Source organism: Rhododendron vialii, chromosome 11a, assembly GCF_030253575.1.
Source record: "Rhododendron vialii isolate Sample 1 chromosome 11a, ASM3025357v1".
Classification (NCBI taxonomy): Eukaryota; Viridiplantae; Streptophyta; class Magnoliopsida; order Ericales; family Ericaceae; genus Rhododendron; species Rhododendron vialii.
This window is the reverse complement of record NC_080567.1, coordinates 21111268-21138715: the sequence shown is the minus strand read 5'-3', so window position 1 is coordinate 21138715 and position 27448 is coordinate 21111268. Positions and strand designations below refer to the sequence as shown.

General features: G+C 37.0%; 2 protein-coding genes across 3 annotated transcripts; one reads left to right on the top strand and one right to left on the bottom strand.

The window, feature by feature from the left end:
• The first annotated feature begins 8097 nt into the window (after positions 1-8097).
• On the top strand, positions 8098-14901 carry LOC131307427 (receptor homology region, transmembrane domain- and RING domain-containing protein 2-like). 2 transcript variants are annotated; one of them, XM_058333923.1, is made up of 4 exons: positions 8098-8507; positions 9510-9740; positions 12775-13179; positions 13855-14901. In XM_058333923.1, exons 1-4 carry the CDS (start codon positions 8378-8380, stop codon positions 14538-14540), a joined length of 1452 nt encoding a protein of 483 aa, XP_058189906.1. In that variant the 5' UTR covers positions 8098-8377; the 3' UTR covers positions 14541-14901. The 2 variants fall into 2 exon arrangements, with proteins under 2 accessions (XP_058189906.1, XP_058189907.1); XM_058333924.1 differs by having other exon boundaries at positions 8104-8507; positions 9519-9740.
• Positions 14902-19830: 4929 nt separating this feature from the next.
• Positions 19831-27133, bottom strand: LOC131307426 (protein disulfide-isomerase 5-2-like). Its single transcript, XM_058333922.1, has 5 exons — positions 26771-27133; positions 24811-24914; positions 24161-24531; positions 21062-21369; positions 19831-20493 (listed from the first exon to the last, which is right to left on the bottom strand). The coding sequence occupies exons 1-5, from the start codon at positions 26978-26980 to the stop codon at positions 20179-20181; spliced, it is 1308 nt and encodes a 435-aa protein (XP_058189905.1). The 5' UTR covers positions 26981-27133; the 3' UTR covers positions 19831-20178.
• Between the last annotated feature and the right edge of the window lie 315 nt (positions 27134-27448).

Sequence of the window (27448 nt, the reverse complement as noted above, 5' to 3'; positions counted from 1 at the left end):
CCACGTTATAATCTGTTCTTGTTGTTTCGAAGTTGGAGAATCATTTGGAAAGCAAATTGTTTTGATTTTATCAAGGTATCTTGTTTCTTTTTGGTTGCTGAATTTCTCATGAATTGTTGCATGTTTTGTTTCAATACTTTAAAGGAAAATCCTCTTCATTGAGTTAGTTAAACCGACATCATAATCACCTAATTAAGTTTGGCTTTTAGAAGTTTAATAAACAAAAAAGGATAATGACAAGTTTTTTCTGGCATGCTCGCATACAATTATATTTCAAAGTAACCAAAAATCTTAGCCAAACAGATATGTGTAAGATAGAGTTTGTGAAAATGTTGAGTTAGTATAATCGCAATCTAAAAAGCTTTGATCTCTATATGTGATTATTCGATTTTGCGTTAACTCCAGGTCATTTATTTTGGCAGAATTTATTCCATAACCGGTTCCAAAAAGCTTAAATTGCAAAAATGCAAAATTTATAAAGTAGGCTGCCAAATAGCTAATGTATATGTGTGTCATGCGAGTTTGATCTGCCTGAGGTTCTCCATGCGCGCGTAGGTCCAATCCGCTGGGTTTATCCCGGGGTTTATACCATATCACCTGGACCAAATATACATTGATTGACTCATATCTACTTAAAAGGCTAAGCCTTATAAGTAATGAGTTATCTAATTGTATAGTAATTAAGGTATTGCCTTTTTCGATTTATCCAATATAGGACTCAATCATTCAAACATGTTCCCAATAACGTTAACTACTAGTTTGATTTCTTTCACCGTTGTTGCATACGTATGGAGTAGTATTATATATCTTCTTCTTCCTTTTTTAATGAAGAGGGTCCCAATAAAACGGACTAATCTCTTCAGCCCCTACCACAGTATTTTCCACGCGTTTGCGGGAGGTGAGGTGGCCCTACAGACAAATCGTTATCGAGGGGCTCGATCCTACGACCTTAAGATGATAAGCTCCACCGACAAGTCGATTAATCACTGCAGCACGCACTCGGAGGGGTTAGAGTAGTTTATCTTTCACTGTATCTCCTTGTAAAATCGAAACTTTTTTCATTTGGGGTAACGTTGAAGGTTTCCCTTTGTTTAACCAATTCTTGTTGGGATCAAGAAAATGACGTCAACGGTAAACAATTGGGAAAGTTTCACTTTCATCATATATTGTGTCCACACATATATTACATGCACAGATTGTGCACAAATTATTTTGTGGGGCCCACCACAGGTCTCACATAACCGATTCGAGCTGTTCATTGAATGTAAAACATTTTTTCAATGGTCTCTAAGAAAAATCAGCTTAATACGATACTTATAGGTGCCCGATCTAATTATTTAACTTTTCATTTTCTGGAAATCTCAATGAAAAGTTAGATAATGGGGTTGAGAACTTATATGTATAGGATTGAGCTGATTTTTCATAGGGACCCTTGAAAATGTGTTTTATATTTAATGAACAGCTCGGATCATTTTTGTGGGACCCGTGGTGAGTCCCACAAAAAAATCTGTGCACAATCTGTACACTTTTGTCTGTGTGGATAGACTGGTTCTATATTGTTGGTCTGAAGGAGAGCATCTTCCCCTTTATTTTGGGATATGCTACAAGTGTCATTTTTGAGGTTCCGCCTTAGAGCATCCATATCTCTCTCTCCTCCCTCTTCTACACTAAACTTGCGAGCCAAACCCTAAAAACCTGGTTTGGTTTACAAGTTATTTTTTCTTTAAAAAAATTTTGGCCAGAAATCGCATTTTGAACTTATTTTTCAACGGGCCAAGGGTAACAAGTAGTGGTGCGGAGCCACAAGGAGGGGGTACCGGGCTGGGTAGACGCCACCCCATCCAGTTTCAAACCATAAGTTTTTTTCTTTTTAGGCTAGTGTAGTAATTTGATTAGCTAGCTGGGCAGGTAGTTGTTCTAGCTATAGCTTTTCATGCATGTCATTATGTCATGTCAATGTCACGAATTTAGAGTACTGGATGGTTTGTTTTATTTTAATGCGCGATTGTTACCCACCAGCGATGGGCGCTCAATTTGCGTGACGGGTGGGCAAGCAAGCATTATAAACTTATTGATTTTGAACATCTACAAGGATTATTGTATCAATTCTACCCATACAAATTGCAAAGATAATTTCTTTTCAACATCTTTGGAAGACTGATATCAATTATGCCAATACAAACTGCGAAGATACTGCTAAATATATATGGGGATACAATATTGTGCATGCGTATCTCTTTTCTCTATTTTAAAAAGAAAAGCAATAGAAGGTAGTGTTTACATCTCTCTATGCAAAGAGAAAATTTTCAGTGCCGGATGGGTACAAGCCACGTGGTTTGAGCACCATCTCTGCCGTCCAAATGTGTTTTGGACGGTCCAAATCTGTTTGGATAATTTTTAACTGTAAAATTATCAAAACACCCCCTTAAGCCCAAACAGATCTGGGCCGTCCGAAAGACGTTTGGACGGCCGAGATGCGTGCTCAGCACCACGTGACCCGTGTCCATTTAGCACTGAAAAACTTCTCCTATGTAAAATTCATCTGTGATAGAATTTAGATGGGCAGGTCTTATATATTTTAATAAAAAGAAAATGTTAGGCGAGCGAACTTATAGTATAATTTAATTTTATACTTGGGTATGGTGGTACGTAGCCCGGTTCATCTGCCCCTCGATCCGTCTTTGTTACCCAGGGTACTACACATTGTTCTGGTATTCTACACCGGTGTAGGCGGAGAAGAGATCCCCACGAAGGGTCTGCGGAAATCGTGCAGAACATTAATTGAAGCTCAAGAGATGGTGGAGCCATGGATCTACTTGTACTTAGATGGCTCATCAGTTTGTTGAACTTTTGTAACCCGGTTCTTTAATTCAAAAATTGATTGATTGGATTTTGGATTTTAATATTTCCATTATGAATCAAACTCAAATCTTCAATTTGAAATGTTTATATCTATTCCGTATATTGGTTATAAAGTAGTATTTTAAATAACAACCCAAATTCGTTGGCCGTTACGATTTCGTCTTGACGATCTAAATCTAATTAGAGATCGAGTTAGAAAATTACTTTGAACAGAGGGGGGAAAAAAAAATCTTAAGCGTGAAAAAAAGTTTCGATATGCGTTTTTGGGTCTCATCAACTCAACTTTTTTACTATTTTTTTATCAAGAACTTTCTTGGATTATGATCTCGAAAAATTCACCATAGGCTTATAAAAAAAATATTATAGGAATCATTTTGGAATCAAATTAATTCTTGAAGAAAGATCTTGATAAAGACTTCGTATTTTTATCGTACAATTAATCTGGGTCTAGCAACTAGCCAACTACTTATAATTCATGAATCATTGGAGAGAGTATCAAGTACTGGACATCTCCTTCCAAAGTGATTTGAGGACCAAATCCGCCTTAATTTTTAAGGCCCATAAGGCTTCTAGTGTTGAAGAAGCAAATTATACCAAGTTTAGATTCAGCCCAAATCACAAACGTTGCATCATCAAAATTAAATCTTTATACAGTTAATTTGGCCTAGGCAACAACCATTTTTGGAATCAGCTCGGGATAGTAGTTCTCCGTTTCGTAAAACTATACCAGACTTGTTACTATTTTGTGTTAATATTATTTGTTTAGTTTCCCAAAATAAAAAATTGGGAAAAACTCACGTGGCGTGATTGAAAACGAATATCCAATGTTCGCTGTATAAGGGCAAAACTGTTTCAATCAAAAAAGGGCAATACAATATGAGGATTTCATGGACACCATATTTTCGTCATTTTAAAGGGATTCACCATGTTTTCGTGATTTTGATACTTGAGACCATCAAAGTGGTGAAGGAAGATTTACCAAAAAAAACCAAAAAAAGAGAGTGGTGAATGGAGTAATTATTAATTTTATTGACTACCGTTCACACGTGATTTTCCCATTGAAAAGACATGACATGTAGTGAGCTTAATCCAAAACAAGTCCAAAAAAAAAACCCCAAAAGCTAATCCATAGTGGCTTATTTTTTTTTTTTTTTTAAATTTTTTTTGCATTTGTTAGTTTTTTGTTAATTTTTTAGAGATTATTGCTTCTTCATGACAAGAGAAATCTAAAAATGTAAAAAATTACGATCAAAATCCAATTTTTTCTTTAATAAAAACGAAAAAATTGGCTTATTGGCTTATTTTTGTTTTTATTCAAAAAAAGTAGGTTTTGATCGTAACTTTTTATTTTTGTAGATTCCTTTCGTCATAACGAAACAATAATTCCCAAAAAATTGGCAAAAAACTAACAAATGCGAATTTTTTTTGAATAAGGACAAAAAAATAAGCTATTTGACTTATTAAGCCGAACGGCCCAAAGAACGAGAAGTTTTTCAGTACTGGGTGGGTATATTCCACCTCGTGTCCGCTCATGCATCTAAGCCGTCCAAAAATGTTTTGGACGGTCCCGATTTTAAAAAACTTTTCCAGAGAAGAGTTTAACTTTTTCGGGAAAAAATTTCTTTAAAATTCAGACTATCCAAAACACTTTTGGACGGTTTGGATGCCCCGAGAGAGCACCACGTGGTATCCATCTGGCACTGACAAAATTTCTCGTTAATTAAGAACAGTTATAGATATGGACTGTCCATTTTCCATTATCTGTAATTTTATCTTCCACTTGGCCTTGACTTGACTTGGCTTGGCTGGCAGGATAATACCGGATCCATGATAGAATATCATTTTTCCCCCCTCTTGAAAGGAACAAAGATAAAGGACATCTCACTATAAAAAGTAAGGGTCATCATTTAGCCTGAAAGTCTGCGACTCGTCCAAAGTCTGTCCGGCCTATTAGGTTTTTATCCGGTTCGAGCCTGTGAAACGGGCAGGCTAGCCCGGTCCGTAGTTTGTAACGGACGGGCTCGGGCCTATAAAGTTTTACTCGACCCGCCCCGTGAGCCCGCCCAAAAGCCCCCCAATTGGCCCGCCTATTAGCCCAAAATCTTACAAAACCCTTTCTTTTTTCCATTGGTTTAGTTTCACCCAAGGAAATTTAAGCCCGCCTGTTGGCCCGCCGGCCCGCCAATTGGGCTAGCCCGTGGGCCGGGCTTGGGCTTTAATTTATGGTAGGTAGCCCGGCCCGCCAAAAAGAAAAAACCCGATGGGCCCAGTCCGTGGGCGGGCTTGAGCAGTGACTTGGCAGGCCGGGCCGGGCCGGCCCGATGATGACCCTTAATAAAAAGTATAGAATGGATAGTGTAAAGACAGGGCCGGCCCAAGGGATTTGGCTGCCCAATGCTAAATTGTGAGGTGGTGCTCTACGTATTTTAGAATTAAACAATAATGATAGATATGTTTCTTTATATTACTACTTTAGACTTTATAATGCATGTTAATTACTTTGTCACCAACGGCTAAAGTGGGTTGGCTTGAATTCTATTTGACTTGGTTTCGAAAACCTTGCAGTTACAATAGCATTATTTTTGGGAAAAAAACATTTTAAAAGAAAAAGCTGTCCAAAAGACTCAAATTCGGAACACTCCGCATGGACCAAAATCAACTTACCACTGAACTAGCAAAGACATTTGTGTTATAAAACGAACAAATAACATATATATTAATTTAAAAATAATATTGAAGTGCCTCTAAAATTTAAAATTTTTTTGATGCCTGAGGCCCAGGCCTCTTGAGCCTGGGCCAGCCCTGTGTAAAGAGTAATGGGCATTGCTATGGCCAGTACAGGTGCTTTTTTCATAATATCCACCGTTTATTGAAATAAAATTTATGCTTTGTTTGGAAGTTACGAAAGAGAAGAGAAAGGAAGAGAGAATAATTATGAGAGAAAGTAAGGGAAAGTTAGAGAGAAAATAGGTAGAAAGTTGTATTCATTTTGTTGTTTTTTTTTGTCTTCTTCTTGGTCCGTTCAGTTGCCAGGAATGTTGTACAGAAAAGTTATTCTTAAGAAAAGTCAAGTAAAGTGAAGTAAAAGAAAAAGAAATTATTTTCCTATGAGTGTTCATTTGACAAAAGAATTTTGCAAGAATAATTAAGGTTTAGTTGTTCATTTATCAGGAAAAAGAAACTTTCGGGAAAATTTTGTGAGTGTTCACTCATTTTCCTTTTCCCGCGACGCAAAATTCTGTGTTTTTTGCAGGATCACTTTTGCAGGAAAGTAATTCCTGCACGAAAACTTAAAAACATGTTTCCTACTACTTTCCTGCCAACTGAGCACTACAAAAATCATGGGAAAATTGATTTTTCCATCATTTTCTGTACTTTCCTGGCAACTGAACAGAGCCATAGGGATCCAAACAAGTGAGGAGAATTTTTTATTTTTTTTAATTTTCCCATCCTTTTTCTTCTCTTCAGCAACTTCCAAACAATGCATTAGGGACAAAACGAGCGAAAGAGGCTATTGTCGACGTCATTAATTAAATTTTTATTTTTTTTGATGGGTTATATTTGTGATCTTATTGTAATAGCTGCACATGATTGGAGTCTTTTATTGTATAACTTTTTTTTTTTTTATTAATATACAAAATTTCTTGCCATTCTCTTAAAAGCAGAACTGCGGTTAGTCCGGTTTGGGAACACTATTGTGTATGTAAAATTTGTAACTACATGAAAGTTTTTCATTTCAAAAAGAAAAACTCAAATATTTATAATGTTCTTCAAGAATTTTTCATATATCCATAATGAATTCGATGCAGGTGATACAACACAACGTTAGAAAACAACAAACCATTATAGATCCTTCTGTGTTCTTTTTGGGTCTCTAGAACTAACTTTTCTCTCTGCGCATCGTTCTTAATAAATTTGCTCACATATTATTATTCTCATTTGATATTTCTCTCTTTCTTTTCACTCATTACTCAAAAACCTTTCTTAAAATTTAAACCAAACAAGGTATTTTTGCATAGTATGGGAACGACTCTTCTTGAGTCTTATCCTCAATAGGTACATGCTAATGATTACATACATCTATAGAACATTTAATAGCACAACCGCACAAATAATGTAAAATCATTTTGCATAGTTGGGCTCTTCGGGACGGTTACAACTTGCATGGGAGCGGAATTTGCATGGCATTCATGTGGAAACAAATTTTTATGACCTTGGTGCAACTCATTAGCAAGAAAGAGATGGATAGCCATGAATTAAGTAATATTTTATCTGATTGTAGAGTGTTGCTTGATCTCTTCAAAGCAAAAGTGCATCATGCAGACATTTTTTTTTATTGGAACGTATACTCAAGTATATCATAAGGTTTTTGGTTTCCAATTCATTACATTTGTATATTGAAATGAGTTTTTGGTTTCCAATTCATTACATTTGTATATTGAAATGATTCTTTAGGCTACATCAACTATCATGTGGTTATTTTTTATTTATAAAAAAATTGAGAAATGAGAATGTAAAATAACTGATTTTTTTATCAAATCAAACCAAAATTATTAAGATTATAAGTAGCTATATACGAATAATTATTAATAATATTCAATCAAAGTGTGGATGCCATTGCAAAAACTAATTTTAGTAATATTTGTAATAGCATTGTTGTTATTTAGTCGATTCTGATCTATATTAATAAGTTATCCTTGATGACATAAGGGGAGTTTTAAGCTCCCTAGACTATGTTTTTAATTTCTGTTCTATCTATGTCAGTTAAATAAAAAAAATGTAAAATCATTTTAAAATAGGAAAAATCGTACGAACGTACATAGTATATGTGGTTGAAGATACAAAACTATCCTATAACACTTGTTTATTTTATTTTTAGACTATATTAAAAGACGTAACAATTCAATTTATAGTCGATAACAATTGCAAATGACATCGGATAATCGGATCCTTTTTTTTTTTTTTTTTGACATGGGGATCCCAATTAATTTAAGTTGAAGAAAATACCCACTAACTTTATAGCACAGATTGACATGAAAAATTATCAATTTAAAGAAAAAAGATTGACATGAAAATATAGCAAAGATTGTCAATAGCCAAATACTACCAGTACTTAAATAAACCGACCTAGCGGATCAAAAAAAAAAAAAAAAACCGACCTACTTTCCAAACAATACATGGACTCGTATCATCTAGCACTTAAATATGTTTGTCCAACAAAAAAAAAATTAAATTAAATTAAATATGCATGTTAGGTTTTCAATATCAAATGGATTTATTTCCTTTTCCATGTCCAAGATGAACTTCGTTTCCCTTGCAAAATCAATCCCTGAAAATCCCAAAGATCAGAGAAGAAAACCCATCAAACAATTTTGTTTGAGATGGAAGCTGATGTTTCCATTATCAAAACCCTGTGTTTTCTCTCTGTAGGAAGCAATAGTTTTGTGGGTTTTTCTTCGTTTTAATTTTTACTTTTTGTGGGTTTTATCAAATTTGTGGGATTTGGGTTAAAGAGATGGTGAAAAGCCTGGGGCTGCTGTCCTGCTGCTCTTTTCTCTCTCTAATGGTTTGTGTGGCTGTGGGCAACGTCTTGTTGATTGGCAACAACGTCAGCTTGTCTTTCGATGACATCGAAGCCAACTTTGGTGAGTTTTCAGCTTTCTGAATCTTTCAAACGATTGAACTGGTGAATCTTTTGTGCGGTGGGATTGGGCCCGGGATTAGTCGAGGTGTGCGCTGGCCCGGATACTTGATTAATAAAAAAATGAAATGACTAATCTTTTGCTAGTTGTTGAGAGCAGTTCTGGGTGTTGTTTTTGGAAAGCATCTTTGGATTCTTTATGAACTTATTGGGAATCATGGAAATCTCTATCAGTTTTAGGTTGTTAGTATATGGGTAAGTGGAGACTTTAGAGTTCAGAGTGGATGTGAATATATGAATCACAAAGAAGTTAGGCCGTGTTACCTGTGGGTTTCAAATGAAGGGACAAAACGTTCAAATTTTTGTAGAAACATAAGAAGATTTAGGTATGAAGGCTTTTGGAACTAGAGAGGAAGATGAAAGAATTTCAAATCACCGCAATTGGGTAGTCTGTTCAAATTCATCACGATAAAGCCCTCGAACCAGACGTTAAAATCTGTATGTGAACTATCAAATGGAATATTTTTTGATCGGCGAAAGTTAGTATTGTTAGAATAACATGATTAACACCGTTGAGGAAGAGTTGAACTCCTAACCTCCTTTGTCCTAGCACTTAAGTGCACCCATGATGCCGTTGAGCCAAAGGCATCTATGCAACTATCAAACTGAATTTTAGCATTCTAATTGGATAATACTGTCACATCCCATCGTTTGAACTCCATATCTGTGCAAACATAACCTTACTTTTATGCTCATAGTTAAGTCAGGAATGATTAAAGATTTGAGATCAGTATATATTTTCCCATCCTTGAACTATTGAATGATGCTACATGAATCGTGGTTTTGATCTTTCTATTTCCCGAGAAGGGTTTGTGTAGCAACATAGAATTAGTTTATGATTGTTTTGATGACCTTCTTCTGAACACGAAACCAATATTATGTGTTGGCGTTGTGATTGATGATATTTTCAATAATTCATTAATGTATGTTCTGTTCATGATTGAAGCTCTTGCAGTAAAAGGGTCGGGGGAATGTGGCACGTTGTATGTGGCGGAGCCTTTGGATGCATGCTTGCCCTTAGATAATAAGGTTAATTCAACTGCAAAGGGCACTGGTTCCCCATTTGTATTGATTATTAGAGGAGGATGTAGCTTTGAGGATAAAGTTAGAAGAGCACAATCTGCTGGTTTCAAAGCAGCCATTATCTATGACAATCTAGATGCTGATTTGGTGGCAAGTAAGGGTCTTTTCCTTTGTGGAACTTTGTTACTGATATCGTTCAATTAATACTCTTTGTCAACATACTTCTCTATTTCATTATGTAATGTGAACATTTATGAACTTCTCCGAGATACAAATGATAAGTCATGCTAGTAATCAAAACGGAAGAGACCTGAATACTCAATCTGCAAAAGACCTAATAGCTGTGATGTGTTACGGATCTACTAAATCAGCAAAAGTATCTAGGTTCGGATAAGCTTTCTGAGTAACCTAGTTATACAAAAACAAAATGAAGGATTGACTCCTAAGCTTTTGAAAAAGCTTGGAGAGTCCTGTTTCGCTCCCTCCAAAGAATCCACATCAAGCCCTACTTGCAGGAAGCAGCAGCAGGGCTTGGTAAGCGAGGACGCATAAAAGATTCTAAGGGTGTGAACTGATTCCTTACAATTTAGTAACAGATACACTTATCAAAAAGTTAGCCTGTTTCTCGCCTTAAGTAAATGTTCGTAATTGCGGAGTGCTGAAATAAATTTGACTCAATTTATTTTTGATATTACTCTCACCACAAGTTCATCGATTTCTGTTTTTGATAGTTGGTACTGTTTTTCTTCTATTTTATGCATTTAACTCAAGAAACAAATCTTGACAGTATAAATATTATGCACTTGACATACATCAGTACCCCATCTCAACCCCAATCACAACCCCAACATTGAAGCCAAAAGGACAGCCTTAGGACATCTCCACTGGGAAGAATATCTAACTTGGCCACCGTAAGCCACGTGGCAGTTCAGAGCATACCAAAAGACCAAACCATCATCACTGTAGTGGTCCCATAAAACATGATTGTGACATCAACAACCTGAAGTTTAGAGACCACGAACGGGGCTTCCTCAAGCATACCCATGAAGAGATCCATAAACCCCCTTGCCGCAATTCTTATTTGTTGAAGGTATAAATAATAAAGTTACCCTCCTCTCTAACAGCTTAAGCTTTTAGATGAGTTGGTGGTTAACAATTTAACATGGTATTAGAGCAGGCAATAGATCCTGTGTTCAGCCCGCTTATGGAGGAGAGCCTTGCTACACGTGAGGGGGCGTGTTGAAGGTATAACCGTATAAATAATGAAGTTGCCCCCTCTCTAACAACTTAAGCTTTTAGATGAGTTGGTGATTAACAATCTAACATTATTGTTCTAGACAATGCCTTATTATTACCCGGATAAAAAACAGAGACGACAAAGGATCTCCTTGCCTCAAGCCAATCTTTGACTAACTCAGTTGGTGATCCATTCAGCAGCACCAAACCAAAGCCACAAACAAAGGGTTCCTTTGCCTCCAACCAATTGAAGACTGGAACAGTCAGTTCGTTATTCATTCATTAGCCACATAAGTAGAACCATAGTGATTCAGTATGGAGTACATTGAAAATTGCATATACCTTCAAGAGAAGCATTGTATGAGTCGGAGAGCACCGAGCTTAACCCCTTTTGCAACTTGTGCCTCTAAATCTTTTGCACTAATTTAAGCCCCTAACTTAGATTCATAGGCCTCAAGTCCTTTAAATCCTCCACATCACGTTTTAGGAATCAAGAACCTGAAGGATGCATTCAAACGCATTTTATGCATTCATCCTCAAAAAATTACGCATCAGTACTTACGTCCTCCCACTCAAACAATACTGGAAGAAATTTGTTGTCATACGATTCGGTCTAATGGCTTTATTCTCATTAACGTCCTTTAGACCTTAAGGACCCAATATTCTCTGAATGGTCTCCCCAATAAATTCATTACTTCGGAGAAATACAAGAGAACTCCATCACTCCCTTGTTTGGTGCCCCGCCCTCTTGTAGCAAGCCCTCAATAGGAGTTTGCAATCCTATCTCTGACCTCTTGCTCCTCTGTGAGAACCGCACAATTGATCCCCCCCTTCCCGAGGATACAGTTAGTAACCGATAGAAATCCAGGGAAAGAAACGAGTAGACATGTCCACCTCACTCCACCTCCTTGGAAATTGGACCCAGAACTGGAGCATTTTGCCTATACCCAGCATCCTCCATCTTTGCAATCCTTCAATTTGTGTTTCGTCCGCTCCCTTGTCAACCTTTGACAGGCCAGACCTTTACCCCCAACCAATAGAGACGTCTTCTTTTGTCCAATACCTTTATCCTCCGAAAACTCCTTATTTCATGTCTTCAAAATCCTAGAGGCAACTTCTTGCATATGACAACAGGGGAAGAAAGGGTTGCAGCTTTGTGGTCAAAGCTAATGATTCTTTCTTTTGGGAGATAAGCTTTCTTTTCCCTCATAATGGTACCAATGATCACCATTGGTGGCAACCATAACCAGTATAGGGTAAGATTCTGCTACTCGCCTTTTGCATTTGTTACATTTTCCACCATGCACTTTTTAGTTGCTCACTTTTTCCAGAATCCAAAAGCACTCCTGAATTATGCTTTGCATGAAAGGGGAAGAAAATAAAAGTGAAGTTCTTGTATATGACTTGCCAAAGTTAAGTTTGGAAGCCCAACTAAACAGTTGGCTAATCTGGATTCCAATTTCTCGTCGATTGTGTGTAAGATGTGTTTTTGTGTATGTGATGGAAATTACTGGCAAAGTGGTTTAACCTTTGAGTGTAAGTTAATGGGGACGGCAGGACAGCTCTTAAAAAAATACATGTTACCTGCTGCCATCCACCTGTTACAACTCTAAGACTAACGATTTCCTTCGGAAGAAACTGAAAAGCAAGATGTTATCCCAGAGGCTTCCTAAATCTTTGAGACTTATCTTAAAATAACTCGTCTCTAAAGCTTCCTGAATCTTGAGACCTATCTTGCTGTCTTTTTTTCTTGCTCTCTTCTAAAATGTTGGCTGTTTTAACCCTTAGTTAGCCAGTTAGGACCTAAGGACCTCATATTGAGGTAGATAAACTTCCTTTTTTCTTTGTTATAAATGATAGTTAAGTTGTTTCCCTAATCATTTCAATTACCGAGATTCATCATAGTTTTGTTTTATACATGGGAAAATCTAATCTAGCCACATGAAATGCAGTGGCAGGAAATTCAGCTGGTATAAAAATCCACGCTGTGTTTGTTTCCAAGGCGACAGGCGAAGTACTCAAAAAGTATGTTGGTGTTAGCAACGTGGAACTGTGGATACTCCCAAGTTTTGAGGACTCAGCATGGTCAATCATGGCCATATCTTTTATTTCCTTGCTTGCCATGTCTGCAGTGCTTGCTACTTGTTTCTTTGTTAGAAGGCATCGAAGAAGACGAGAAAGTCCTCGCTCTTCACATGCTCATGAATTCCATGGGATGAGCAGTCGTCTTGTGAAAGCAATGCCAAGTCTAACATTTACAGCTGTTGTAGAGGATAATTGCACTTCAGCGACATGTGCTATATGTCTTGAAGATTATACCATTGGAGAAAAGCTCAGAATACTGCCATGTCGTCACAGTACGTCTTTCTGTTACGTTCTGAAGATAATATAGTGGATAATATTGATATCTGGATTTTTTTTCCCCCTGTTTTGTCTTTGAATAGACGAATGATGGTCAATGACTGCTTCCTTTTTGGTGGGACAATCGATATTTTCAGGTCCATGTAGAAATAATTGTTTTCTTTATTTTACATGTAGAGTTGTTGGGAAGCATAAGATCCTGACAACTCCAAATGCAAAGTAAAGAAACAGTGTGTTACCAGGAAACTGGGTTACACTTTGAAAACTGTGTTATATTGCTAATTCAGATATGGCGGTGTGCTGATTTTTTGTGCCAGTTTTTGAGTCATACAAGTTCAGTACTTGCTGTACTAAGAAGAAATCTTGGTTACCGATAGTACAGGTGCAGTGATTCGGTTTTACTAGCCCTGTTGTTACTGACTTTCGGATATTTTTTCTCCTTTAAATTTGGAAGTTGAACAAGCCAGCAAGTCCAGTTTGATAATGTGAGATTTTGAGAGGTTATATTATTTCACTTTATGGTAATTATCAGCCATCTTGTTTAGCTTTAAGTTAACGTGATTAGCCATTCCTTAATCACTTCATTAGTCATGTCACTTTGCTGTCTTATTATGCCACTTTGCTGTCTTATTATGCCACTTTATCATTAACTTGTTCTTGGAATTTTGCAGAATTTCATGCCTTGTGTGTGGATGCTTGGCTGACCACATGGAGAACCTTTTGCCCCGTTTGCAAGCGTGATGCTAGAACTATCATAGGTGATCCTCCAGCTTCGGAACGGACACCATTACTTTCATCAAGCCCCGCTTCCTATGCTTCATCTTCAGTGCTATCATCTTTCAGATCATCATTAGCATCATCTTCAGCCATACAAATCGCCCCGCCTTCATCTCAATCCCCTTCAGTTTCTCGTATCCATTCCGTGGCTAGCACTCCTTATCTGCAGCAGTCTTTTCAAACCTACCACCAATCCCCTTACTTAAGTGCAAGCCGAAGCTCGTTAGACCTCAGAAATGCGTCTTCCCAGAGATCATATGCTTCCCATTTGGTTTCTCCTCATTCCACCGGCTACCCTTCTGTATCACCGCTGAATTCTAGATATATGTCTCCATATATCCCTAGTCCGGGCAATGCTTCACCGCTGAATTCTAGATATATGTCTCCGTATATCCCTAGTCCTAGTCCGGGCAATGCTTCACCGCTGAATTCTAGATATATGTCTCCATATATCCCTAGTCCGGGCAATGCTTCTAGTTATTTTGGGTCATCTAGTCATCAACCACACCCGTTGCATTGTAGCGAGTCAGCCACAAGCTTTTCTCCATTTGCTTCTGCTCAATCTCTTCCGGGATGCTGATTGATTCAAGCTTTACTGTATCAGATCTTTGTGGAAGTTCTGCTGTAAAGAGGTGAAGACGTTGTGGCCGAGTTCTTTTCACCTCAACTGCAGTCCTTTAGACATCCACTGTCAATTGGTTCCATCCGATAGGGAAAAGTGAATTGGTTAATGCGAGAATACTCCAAAGCTGATGTGTTTCACTTGTTTGTACAGCATAGCATAGGGCTTGTGTTAATTTGTTTGGTTAAAGGTGATAAATTATGGCTCATATACTCGAGGTATCTCATATTTCATAGTACAGTGTAGTGGGTGTTTGAGTTTCATGCTTTGGTTGTTTCTGTTTTGGTAATTGGTGTACTGAATTTATTATTGACCAGAATACTCTCTCTCTCTCTCTCTCTCTCTCTCTCTCTCTCTCATGCACGCGCGCACACGCACTTAACTCATTTCCTGCTTCCTGCGTTTACGGGACATGAAAACCTTAACGAGGGAGTCTGTCTAGGTAATTAACCCTATCTGTTTTGTTTACATTCACGTGTTGAAGACTTTTCCTCCACCCCACCAATTCGACCAATGCATCTGGACAAAAGCCAATGGACTAATTTAATCATAGTATCAAACAGTATAAAAAAATGTGCATGTGACTTGAATATTGAACTAAGGTTTTTATTTTTATTTTTAATATTGTATACATTAACTGAGGTTAGTGGAGTGCTAGAATTAGCACAGGGAGTTCAGAGGTTATCCATAGCCTTGGTCTCCAAAGCCCGCCCCTCGTGAGGCTCAAACCGAGGCCTACATGGAGGGAGAAAGGAGACAACGGTTTCTCGAATATTGAACTAAGTTACTTAAGGACTAAATGCATGCATGACTACACAAACTACTAAAGGTATATTCGAAGGTCTACTCTTAGCCACTCATCATTCAAACCCATCATTCATATTTTACGTGCATCGACCAAATCAAAAAACAAAAAACATATACCCTTTATTGTAACTACTTTGTATAGTAATTCCAAACACTAAGCCCAAAGAACTTAATTTTTCTGTCCATATCAAGTCTCAGTTACACCAATACACATGAAAAACTACCTTTTGAATATGAAAGCCAGTAAGGGCGTATTTTGCGGATAAAAATATATATATATATATATATATATATATATATATATATATATATATAGACCACTTGGTTGTCAAAAAAGAATATAGACCACTTGATTAGATAGAAGGTTCTTGTGAGCCTAAATCTTGAAGGAGATCATTGGGTTCTTCCATGTGTTGCCGATAGTTGGGTAATGTACAGTGATAGTATTACGGTATTACCTTATGTACTCATGTAATGCTTATGTGCCAAGTATCTATGAGGAAATTTGGTAGTATTTATGAGACTAACTCATTAACCGTTAATGGCTTTGTAAATAAAAGTATTACCCACCAAAGAAAAAGACATGATTATCAAAATGACAATGTAGATAGTTAATCATATAATGCTTTTTCCCACAATGTATGTTCTCCTGACCAGCATTTGTAACCTAATAAGTACAATTTTGCTTTTAAACGATCTGTATTTCTCATCCTAAGGTCCAAAGGTTTTGCCTCAGCATACTTGACATTCTCACATATAATTTATCAAGTTGTTTGGTGTTATTATGCTTCTAACAACAATAGAAATACTCCTATTTTGATAGTCACAACAAAAATTAGACAAACAATCAAAGTAAGAACATAAGATTGAATGTACTTATGAATATGGGATAGTCTACAGATGCAGATTCTAACTACCATGCCCTCAAAATATTAACAAATACCTGCATCGATGAACCAAAAAGATTAGTTCATAAGTTAATTTGTTTGGTACATCTTCTCGGTTTCACTTCCTTTTTGCAAAATTCTTTCGTTGTTGGGCTTGAAGACAATAGGAGGAAAAGACAAAGATATATAAACAATTACACACACACATAGATATAGGAGAACTTTTCAATTTTGACCGGTAAAAATTATCTTTTACCAGTCAAAATTGATTTCCAATTCGAATCGTCCAAAACACTTTTGGATGCTCTTGATCGACTTCCGTAAAAACTTGTATACGGAACCCTCCGCATAAAAGATTTTTTGTAGACATAAATACGCCAACTATTCTCTACAACTTAAGTTGTTCAAATTCTAAAGCAAGTTTACTATGGAGTCTACTTGATTGTTTGTGCCTCACTTAAGAGCTGCATTCCACTCATTTTGAGGGAGCAATTATTAATAGCCTAAATGAAACACACAATCGAATATAAATTCACATACAATTCCATTTTCCCGCTTCTTCCGTTCTCATATTTGAAGGCTGCATGCTATTAAGAAATTGTTAATATCAACCGACAACGAATGAACCTTAATTTGAGGATAAATTTTGGTGGCTTTTGGGTGGATTTAGGCACCACTTCTCCCCGGTCATGCGAAAACATGTTGAGGACTTGAAGCGAAGATTTGGTGTGCATAACGTCCCCTGAAGGGAACCCTGTCCGCACTACATATTCTATCAATAAGACAAGGGATAAAAGGCTAAAATCATTATCCCTAATACAAACAAATTTTTAGATTCTGAAGTTGTAGTACAGCCAAAGCAAATAATCCGCTATGTCAATTTCCTGTTCTACTGATGAATATTATGGGAATACGGTGGATATGTTTGGGCTGGCCAGAGGCATCTCGTATCTGTAAGAACCTTATTAAAAGGGCGGAGATGGGGGGCGGAATATGGAGACTATGTTTGTCTTAGAGCATCTCCAACCCATGCTCTATTCCTCCGTTTGAGAGTATGGAACTCCTCCAACCCATCCTCTCAAGCCTCCTCTATTTGAGAGGATGGGATTTTGATTTTCCATATTTAGAGGATGGGAGAAAATATGGAAGATCCCCTCTATAATACTATTCACCTTTTAAAATGGCATTTGTATTCTTATGAGCTTTTGTTTATGTCAACCATATCCTTTCACCCTGGCACGTTTATGTCAATCTTTTAACACTGTCTACACTTCTACAACATCAACTTGTTTTGCTGTGGCAGGGGGAAATGTAGTGGAAGCCATGGGGTCTACAAAACTGGAGTAAAAATTAGGAGGGGAACTTGTTTTGCTGTGGCAGAAGTTAATTTTGGAGGGAATTTTTGGAGGGTGATTTTGGAGGAAGTTAATTTTGGAGGGAATTTTTGGAGGGTGATTTTGGAGGGAATTGGTAGAGGTTAATTTTGAAGGAAAATTTTAGAGGAAAAAATAAAGGATTTGTGGTTGGAGTAAATAGGAACAGTGATTTCCTCTAAAATCACTTTATGAATAAAATAGAGTATTTTGATATTCTCAAATAAAGTATTGGATTGGAGATGCTCTCAATAGATAATTCCTCCGACATCGTCATCGCCGCCAATAAATTCAACTACGGAAGGCGATGGGAATGCCTTTTTTAATTTGCAGGTCGTGGGAATGAGTTTTTTGTTGAGGGTTTGTTGCTTGCTGTCAACTGACGGATGTTTGCATGTTTGCCGTTTTCATATTTCGCAGGCGGACGTGACCTTTGGAAGTGCATCCGTTGGTCATGTGAGCCACGTTTGCAGGTTAAGGCACCAAAGGGTTTTTTAGGTATTTAACTGATTTAGGGAGGGCATTTATGGGAAGAAAAAGGAGAAAACAATAGATTAGGCTTTCGTACTTTTAAAATAGTAGATATAAATACAGATTCAAGACATGATCAAATATTTGTGACATCATTTTGATAATAATAATACTAAAAACACGATAATTGATATGCCAAAATACACCACAATCTGTGGTACTTAAATATTGCACATAAATCATCAGAGCTGTTCTATATCTTAAGATATATTTTCACGATGTTCTTCAAGAAGAAGGTACAATCTCATCTCTTTTAATAATACCCAAGTTTAACCGAAAAAGAGGCAGTTGTAGAATTCTTAAGTTGCCTACGTACCCTTGAAGGGGATCAAGTCAGAATATAGTTCAAAAATTATCTAAATAAAGCTTTTCTCATACTTTTAGCCGTTCACATTTGATTCTCTTGTGAGCCATGAGTAGCATAACTTTGGTACTATGATTTTTTTTTTTTAGTGGATTGGCTGAGCTCAAGAAGGATTCTTTAAGTTGCTTACGTACCCTTGGAAGGAATCAAGTCAGAACGTAGTTCAAAAGGAAATTTTTGGTTTTTGTTTTTTTTTTGAATGACTGAGCTCGAAATTCAAATTGCTTACGTACCCAACATAATGTCAAGTTTTTTTGGATACAACATAATGTCAAGTTTTTTTGTATCCAAATAGTTTGAAGCTGTTGTTATTTCGGAGGAATGGACGTTCATACTGAACAAATATTTAGATACTGTTCAAGGCTGTTATTCATCCTACAAGGAGTCGTATTTTGTGGTTAAACTAAATGTGTTGGGTAAATCTCATGTGGACTAACCGTTCTTTATTTTGGAGAAAAGAATATGTAGTTCAATCCGCTTCTCATATCCGGTCAAACAAACGGCACATCCTCATTGGTATTTATTGGCCAAATCCTTCAACCAAACAAGAAACTATCAAGTTCAATAATAACATCTGGAGAGGCATGTGGCTCCGTTTTGTTTCGATGTAAAATATTTTTTTAGAAAACAAACTTTAAATTTTTATTTTTCGGTATTTGGTTGGCATTTGAAAATATTTTCAGAAATTAACAAAATAGTGTAGAGAGAGAGAGGAGGGCTTAAACGGTGAAGAGATCTAAGAATATTGGAATTGAATGTGGCTCAAGACTGATAATCGAGGAAACTGAGTAGTGACAATTGCAGTAGAAGGCAGCGGGTTCATTTCGAAAAATAATTTACGGGCGATTTAATAGTAAGTCATTTTCATCCAATTGATGGAAAATATTTTACATGTGAAATGTTTTCCTAATTTTCTACATAACCAAGCACTAGAAAATATTTTACACCCAAACAAACTGAGCCACAGTGAAAACAGAAAAGAGAGGGAGTGAGGAAGACTCAAACCATTAAAGAACAAATGGTGCTAGGTCTTTTGACCACCAGGCTCAATCAGTGGAGCTGAAAATCACCAAAGTTCCATTCTGCCAATGTCGTCACAAACAAAATCTAACATTCTCATGATTTTCTAGCTATAATGTTGCAGACGTTCAGATGATTCACTTTTAAAAACATTCCCAGTAATGTTTTTGAATTTATTGGCAGAATAATGTTCAAACAGAAGAAAAGGTTATAATGGTAATCCCATATTCACATTCTAAGAAAATGGAAACTGAACTCTCTCATCAGGATGCAAAAACCATGATTGGTATATAACATTTAACGGCACAAATAAATTGTCGTCCAGCGTATGCATCAAAATACACGCGCGTCATTATCGGTCGAATCATGCGAGCAAAATTGCAAAATTAAAAAGCTCATCTAAAATACGAGGCGGATACACTGTATTCTGTATTATGATTTTCTCAAGGGATAGATGGAGGGAAAGAAAAGGAAGATTTGAAGAAGCCAAATTAAGAAATCTTGGTTTCCATAATTTTCCTTCAGTTAGAGCTTCCGCAAATCCATTATCCAAGCACAGCTTATAAAGCATTCTTAGTTTCACCATGTGCAGTGACCAAAGGCAAACCCCAAGCTTAATCTTCCTTGTCTCCAGAGCGATGCACCTCTTTGCTCTCAGCCGGAGAAGTAGAGCTGCTTCCACCATCATCGGTGTCCCTAGTACCAACCCTGAGAGGTTCTTCTTTGTTGATGGTTTGGAGGAGCATAATCACAGCAACCGCAAAAACGATAATGTATATTAATCTCATGCCAATCAAAGAGTTGATATAGCCCATAAATGATTGACCGCTGATTTGTTTCTGTATTACGCTTCTTTCTCTGTATCCTTCTAGAAATCGTGTGATTTGTGATCCTTGATCGTGTTCATCTATGCTCTCTGAACCAATAACCTGTCATCAAAACAGCTGTTTATTAAGATACAATGAGAAACAGATTGCATGAGAATACAACCTTATTCAAGCAGCAGGCTCACACCATCATGTTTCTTTTTGTAAAACACAATCGGTGGTTGCACTGGACATAAAGCGTAGCCACTCCTCTTGTTACCAATCCCCAACCAATAACTCACTATTTAGCTAGTGATACATGTATGATTATGCTCTTTGATTGATACAACGAAAAATCTTTTGGCAATAGCCTACAAAATTCTCATTATTTAGATGCAGCCATACAGATGATAAAAAAAAAGATGCACCCATACGCATAAGCAAACACCGAAAAGAAACAATCACTAGTATAGTAGTATGTGTAGTAGGGCAGCTGTCAACATTGTGAACAAATAGAATATGCTATCTATTTGTTTGATATTATGGCATCTTCCATAGCAAAGACCTACAATTATGAATATGCTATCTGTTCAAGTAGAATAATAACTACCAAGAACCAAATAATTTATGCAACACTAAAGCCTGAATGAATAACTGAAACTATCTTGAAACTGAGGAAGCTTGAACTTACTGAAAAGTACTCCTCATTGCCATCCCAAACGACCATTTTCGGCAATTTGGTTCTCTTTGTGATTTCAAATGATTCGGAAAATTCTTCCCACTGCTTGAAACCTACATAACCAAATACCAAATCGCGGTTTGCAGATGCAGCAGCCTTCAATAGCTTGAATAATTCCTTTGATTTCTCATCTTCCTCATCCTCCAAAATTGTCAAAACAACTTTCCTGTCATCATCTTTCAACAACTTTAATGTCTCCCGATTTATGGGCAAAACCAGAGGAAACAAATTCTGCTTTATAAAAGCCTCCAAGAATTGATCTGTTCAAAACAGCGAACGTCATATCAACTTTTATAAATGAGGCCAATCCCATGATCAAACCTACAGTAACTAACATAGATTTATTAAAGTCTTGCCAGTTTATTAGTTCAAATGATGATAATATCGTGCGAATCAGAAGGAAATTCAAATTTCCAAGCTGAAAACTACCAAGAAGTTGATTTAGTGCTAATCTAATCAAGGTGTTGGACATTATGCTAATAACGACCGTGCCGGATGAAATGTACAAAAATACTAGGCAAAACTTTCGAAAACTTAAACAAAGGCCATTCCGCACTATTGCTCCTTGAAAATTGAATATAGAGTTCATGTTGGGCAAATATTCACGAAATGAGCATAAAAAGGTAAGTAATTCAAAAAGACAGGAAAATCAGTCAAACTAATCAATCTTCAGAAAAAATAGATTACCGCGCACTGTCCACGTATCCTATAATAAAGAATAAGTGGTTCCAATAATGATAGGGACAAAAACCAGATCTGTAGATCACACGTTTTTCTCCATGAAAGGTGTTCTGTAGCCACAATATGAATGTACTATTTAGATGGCGATCAGCACAAAATTGCTTTTACACTTTTGACCTTTCATGATAACTTGGCTAAACAAATTATAGTGCTTCCTCACTCAATTAGATCCTTCATCCATAGAATAAATAGGCAAATCCTTACCACCCAAGGATAGCTATTATGTCCACAAGTTCTTTGTAAAAGATTTTTAAGGCTGCCCAATATCCTTTCCGGTCCACGCTTGGTCAGACGACATGTTGATGTCATCAATTCAAAGGGTCAATGCATAGTTTTTCTTTATTCCTTTTTTCTATTTCCTTTGCTTTTCCTTTTTTGCAGTTTTAAAACTCTATCCAGTGATACATTCATGAGTGGGGTTAGCCACTATTATCAGACCTTATGCATGGAAACGCTTATCCTACATTAACACGTTATTCACTTTTATAGCCTATGGATACTTCTTGGATCCAAAGTGTACTGAGTCTAATTATACAAATATGAATAGGAAGGTACCCAGCCTAATCTCTCCCAGTGACCAGCACCTCTCTTCCAGTACCCTCAATTAACAGAAGCAACACTAGGTAATGGCCCTTTTTTTGTCCTGTTTCAATGTTCTGGGAATTTTTTTACTGCTGGTTTCTACCAATCCAATGTTCTGGAACTCCAATGATATTGCCAAACAACAATGACGAATAAAGCTGGGGAGCAATTGAAGAGGGATTTCCCCGGACAGAGTAAACACAGCCCGAGCACGTGCGCAACACATGACCGCATGGGAGCACCATGTGAGGGTGCACGGTATAGCCGTACAAATAACCTGGTTGGTGGCACCACGCAAGGGTGCGCGACACTATTGCCGAACACATGATACAGGTGCACCATGGTGTATAATTGGACAAACCCCAAAAGGACAGCCAATGTGGTACGGCGGAGAAAGTATTCTGGAAAGTTCTAGAAGGGAAATCCACGTGATAGTCAAGTATCCCATGAATAAAGGGATTGGGATTGAGTTACCACATGGAAGGGAATTCCATAGGGGTTAGGTTTCCTAACAGGAGAGGAAAACCTAGGCAAAGAGGGAGACTTGGAGAGCAAGTCAGGCTAAACCTATAAATAAGAGGTAACCTCAGGGAAAAGGTACACTGTGATTCATTATTTTACCTACTGTTAATTAGGGTTTTGTGAGTATGAAATACTGACTTTGGCATCGGAGGGCCTTTGCTGACAGGAGGCAAAGGTGCGCTCACAGTGGTTTGTTTTGTAGAACTAGGGTTCCGGCAAAGGGCACGTACAACTGATCTCAAAGAGCGTAAAGCAACACTACGTGGATTTTCCCCCCATACATATACCATATGATTGTCCATAAAAAACCAGAATACCATGTTAGATCAAATCTAGGAAAATTACTGAAAACCATCCGCACTAGCCCAACATCAGTCTCCCCTCAGTGTGGCGATTACTGAGAACCATATCCTGGAAATGATATCGGAAAATTACTTGGAATGCTTTCCAGCAACCAACCAAAACTAGAATATCAAAACTCCATAGCTAGGTTACTGCACTCATCAGTATGGCTTTCCGCCATCAGGTACATGCAAAACTACAAAGCTAGGTTACTTTGCCACTTTGTTAAACTTGTCCAATTTCTCAACCTCTTATACTGACTGTCAATCTGTCATAAGAAACCTTGATGAGTGCAAGAGATAACCTGGCTCACCTGACAACCTCACCACTAAGAGTTACCGAACTAATATATGCTGTAATATTAGCATCAAAGCAATAAATAGAGCATTCAAGCTACTCAAAGGTATTCTCTCATGGAATTTCCATTACTTTCATCTCTATAGAGCATTCCCTAATCATCCAAAGAGTCTCGCACTAAATTAGTCATGGATTCAACAGGCTTTTTCTCCCATTACAAAATAAAACATCATCTATTTTTAGCCGGCGAAATCGAGGGTGACGGAGGGAATAAGACTAAATTCACAGTACCATAAATATCTTTGGCATCATTCGCATTAAGTTGCTGCTCCTGAACATCAATTGGTAGCAAATTTACCAGAAAAAAGAAATAGACAATAAAGTAGTCTCTTAAGACAAAAAGTGTGATATGCCATGTGCTCCTAAAAAAATAAATGCTAGCCAATAAATTGCAATCATGTCTCGGACAAGCATGTGGGATCCAAATATGAGAACACAAAGAAAGTTCAAAAAAAGATTCTAGCTCAAACATTTCCAATCAAGATACTAATCTAATTACAAACTAACCTTCAAAGGGGCCATAAAATATGCTGTGTTCATTGTAATTTGGATGAAAGGATGCCAAAGCAGGAACCTTGTCAAAATCATACAGCACCATGACATCCTCAGAAAAATCTTTTGCCACAGAAAACCAAGCTTTTTTCTTGTACTTTATAGCCAAATTTGATATCATGGATTCATCTACACCAAACCCTACATAAATAGGAAAATCAGTGCCAGCTGCCTCAACAAAGTTGATTATGTCGGAGTCAGACTTGAGAATGGCAACATCTGAAGCAACAAATTTCTTCAAGTATTGAACAAGTAGTTCTGCTTTCCTTGGGCCAAAATAGTCTGTTGGAACGCCATGCATAAATATCTTTAAGGTAGGAAACCCACTGCGTCACAGAAAGTATATGATCAGCATAACAAAGGAAGTGTCAACAAATGAAGATCTCCATCTTACAAGTAATTTTTCGTAGAAAAATTCAGCCATTCGTTTGTGCTTAAGAGTGCATTATGCAAGCTTACTGCAAGAAGTACTTCTTAAAGCAGTAACCATATCATCATCATTCTATGTTTATTCAGTTGAAAAAGGAACCTCTGTTTTCTGCATATGAGAACATTTCAGTTAACAATCGAAAGTTGAACAGAAAGACAAGGCTCTAGCACCATACTCAATTTCATATTTACGAGCAAGACGAGTGAACTTGTCGGCATTAACTTTGGCAATCAATATGGGCGCCCCCAATTCAGCAAGAACAAGAGCAGCTTTGTCTAACTGCAAATGCGACAATTAGAGTTGTTATTCTTCTTGGTATTCAACTTTTAATTGAAGAAATATCTGAAGTAGATCATTAAGTAGTGAACAAAAAGGAACCTCGAAAACAAAGAATCTTACAGTAGTCTCAGAATTAAGTTGCTTTCAGTTAAACAGAAATTTGGCTTGTTCGGATGGAGTTTCGGAAAAAATTCCAACTCCAAAAACACTCATTACCCCTACTTCCAATCATTACTCTCATTTCTCTATCCACTCATTACCCCTTTCTCCTATCATTTTTCTCATTTCTCCCTCTCTCTCTCTCTCCACTCATTACCTCTATCTCCAATTATTACCCTAATTTCTCTCTCCACTCATTGCCCCAAAAACCAAACCCAAAAATTTTCAAATCACCATCTGAACAAGGCATTAGACATGTCAAGTAGAGGCAATGGTCAAATATAGACATTCATAAGCGATAAAAAAGAATCATATCCACAGCGAATGTTTCAGTACATAATTAAATCTAAATGGTTTACCTTTGTTCAAATCATAAAATTTTATAAGAGTATAGAATGGATTACAAAAGTAACTTTGAAGCTTAACAGTTCAACGTGTATAAGAAAAAAAATTGTGTTAGTGATCAAAGATGAAACCAACTGTAACTGATGCATCATTTTAACCACAAGTTATACAGCAAAATGGTAAAGCATTAAAACACCCCACAGTAAAAAAATCTAGTTACACTTCGATAGAAAATATAAGAGCAAGATGCCAGGATCTATTAATTCATTTGATCAACCAATTGAATGCATAATAGGAAATCATTCTGTTCTCCTTGAGTTTTTCTTCTTAAACTTCAAGTAACAGTTAGATTACGTGTTGTATAAATTGATCATGTAGATGGTCATATAGGAGGAAAAGTCCTATGTTTTTGACATATGGGAAAATCAAAACCCTGATTCCATTAATTTTGTGTTTCCGTTAATCTAGTAACTGGAGTAATGTACCGTAACAGCTCCATTATTTTTCTATTTAGAGGGAGGGTGTTTCAAGTTCTTAGGAAGAGCTGTACGAGGCAAAACGCCGATAGAAGATTTATGCTGTCAAAGACTTTAGCATGTCATGTCAATATATCTATATCGTTCTGGTCAATCTTTTTTTTTACTTTTGGGTAAGTTAAGCTTTTCATTGAACAAAGAACGAATTACAAAACCACCGGGGCATACCCCTAAGACCAAGGACAGGCATACAGACTAACAGGCCAAAGCCATACCAAGGACAGGCAAGGAAAAAGACACACTCCTAAACAAAACAATCAACCACCAGCCAACAGTGAGCTACACCATGTCTAGAACATTGTTCTAGTCAACATTGCCACTTGGGAGTGACACTTCGGACTCTATCCCAACCAAAAGTGGAATCAAGTAGTCAAACATTAACACAATGCTACATAACATCACCAAAGTCGGTAGAAAATTAATAGGTTGCTCAAGTCAATAATCATTTATGCTTCCATCTTCCTACTTAGGCTTACATACATTTTCTATTAACTAGAGAAAATGGCCTCATGAACCTAACGAAGCTTTTACCCAAATTTACGCTAAGATTTGTGTTTGTCATTCTAGTGTATCATACCAGAGGAAGCCTTTACTCAAATTTTTACTGAAATTTGAGTAAAAGTATGAGCAAGTGCAGGAGATGCTGTAAATATCTAACGAAATGGGTCAAAGTACATTTTTTTAGATTGAACAACAATTGTTTCTTTCCCCATTTGCCCCTGAATTACTTTTCTTTTATGTCACGGCTGCAGATTGAGGATAGCAAACACAAAGTAGATACTGAACTGAAATTTAGAGAGAGAGAGAGAGAGAGACCTCGGGAGAGAGGTGCTTGCAGTGGCCGCACCAAGGGGCGTAGAAGTCAACGAAGACGTAATCGAAGGTGGAAATGGCGGTGTCGAAGGTCGATTCGGTGAGCTCCAGCACCTTTCCATCGATGACGAGCTGGTTCGAAGAGGAAGATGAAGAGATCGATGGTAGGAGAGAGAGTGAGATCGATAGTGCGAGTACTAGTAACAACTGCATCGTTGAGCTGATTGATGAATCCAATTCCAGACGATTGTGATGATTTTGACGGAATTCGACTTTACGGCTGTTTTGATCCGAGAGGAAAGTTCAACGGAAAAACCGGACCGGGCGAAGCGAAGCGAACATTTTAATATTTTGAGGAAATTTAGTTCAATTTAATTTTGGTAATTGATTTCATTCCTCTTTTTTACAACCACAACTCTTTTTTTGTCCTCTTGTGAGAAATTACAAAATTAACCTTTTATTTATATACTTTTTCATATTTGGAAGGATAACATTGTAAATTCAAACCACAAGAAGACAAATATGGAATGTGGTTATGAAAAAAGAAGAGTGTGAAAATCACTACCCTTTAATTTTACGAGGAACAAAGACCGAGGGTGAGCCTGGTGGTTTGACTTAATAATTCCTTTTTTTTATTATTTTTGTATTTACTATTAATTTGCATAAACTTTTATGAATTAT

Coding starts and splice junctions, on each gene's coding strand:
- LOC131307427 (XM_058333923.1), top strand. CDS start 8,378: ATGGTGAAAAGCCTGGGGCTGCTGTCCTGCTGCTCTTTTCTCTCTCTA. Junction 8,508..9,509: donor TGACATCGAAGCCAACTTTG/GTGAGTTTTCAG, acceptor TCATGATTGAAG/CTCTTGCAGTAAAAGGGTCG. Junction 13,180..13,854: donor AATACTGCCATGTCGTCACA/GTACGTCTTTCT, acceptor GGAATTTTGCAG/AATTTCATGCCTTGTGTGTG.
- LOC131307426 (XM_058333922.1), bottom strand. CDS start 26,980: ATGCAGTTGTTACTAGTACTCGCACTATCGATCTCACTCTCTCTCCTA. Junction 24,915..26,770: donor GCAAGCACCTCTCTCCCGAG/GTCTCTCTCTCT, acceptor TCGCATTTGCAG/TTAGACAAAGCTGCTCTTGT. Junction 24,532..24,810: donor GCTCGTAAATATGAAATTGA/GTATGGTGCTAG, acceptor TCTGTGACGCAG/TGGGTTTCCTACCTTAAAGA.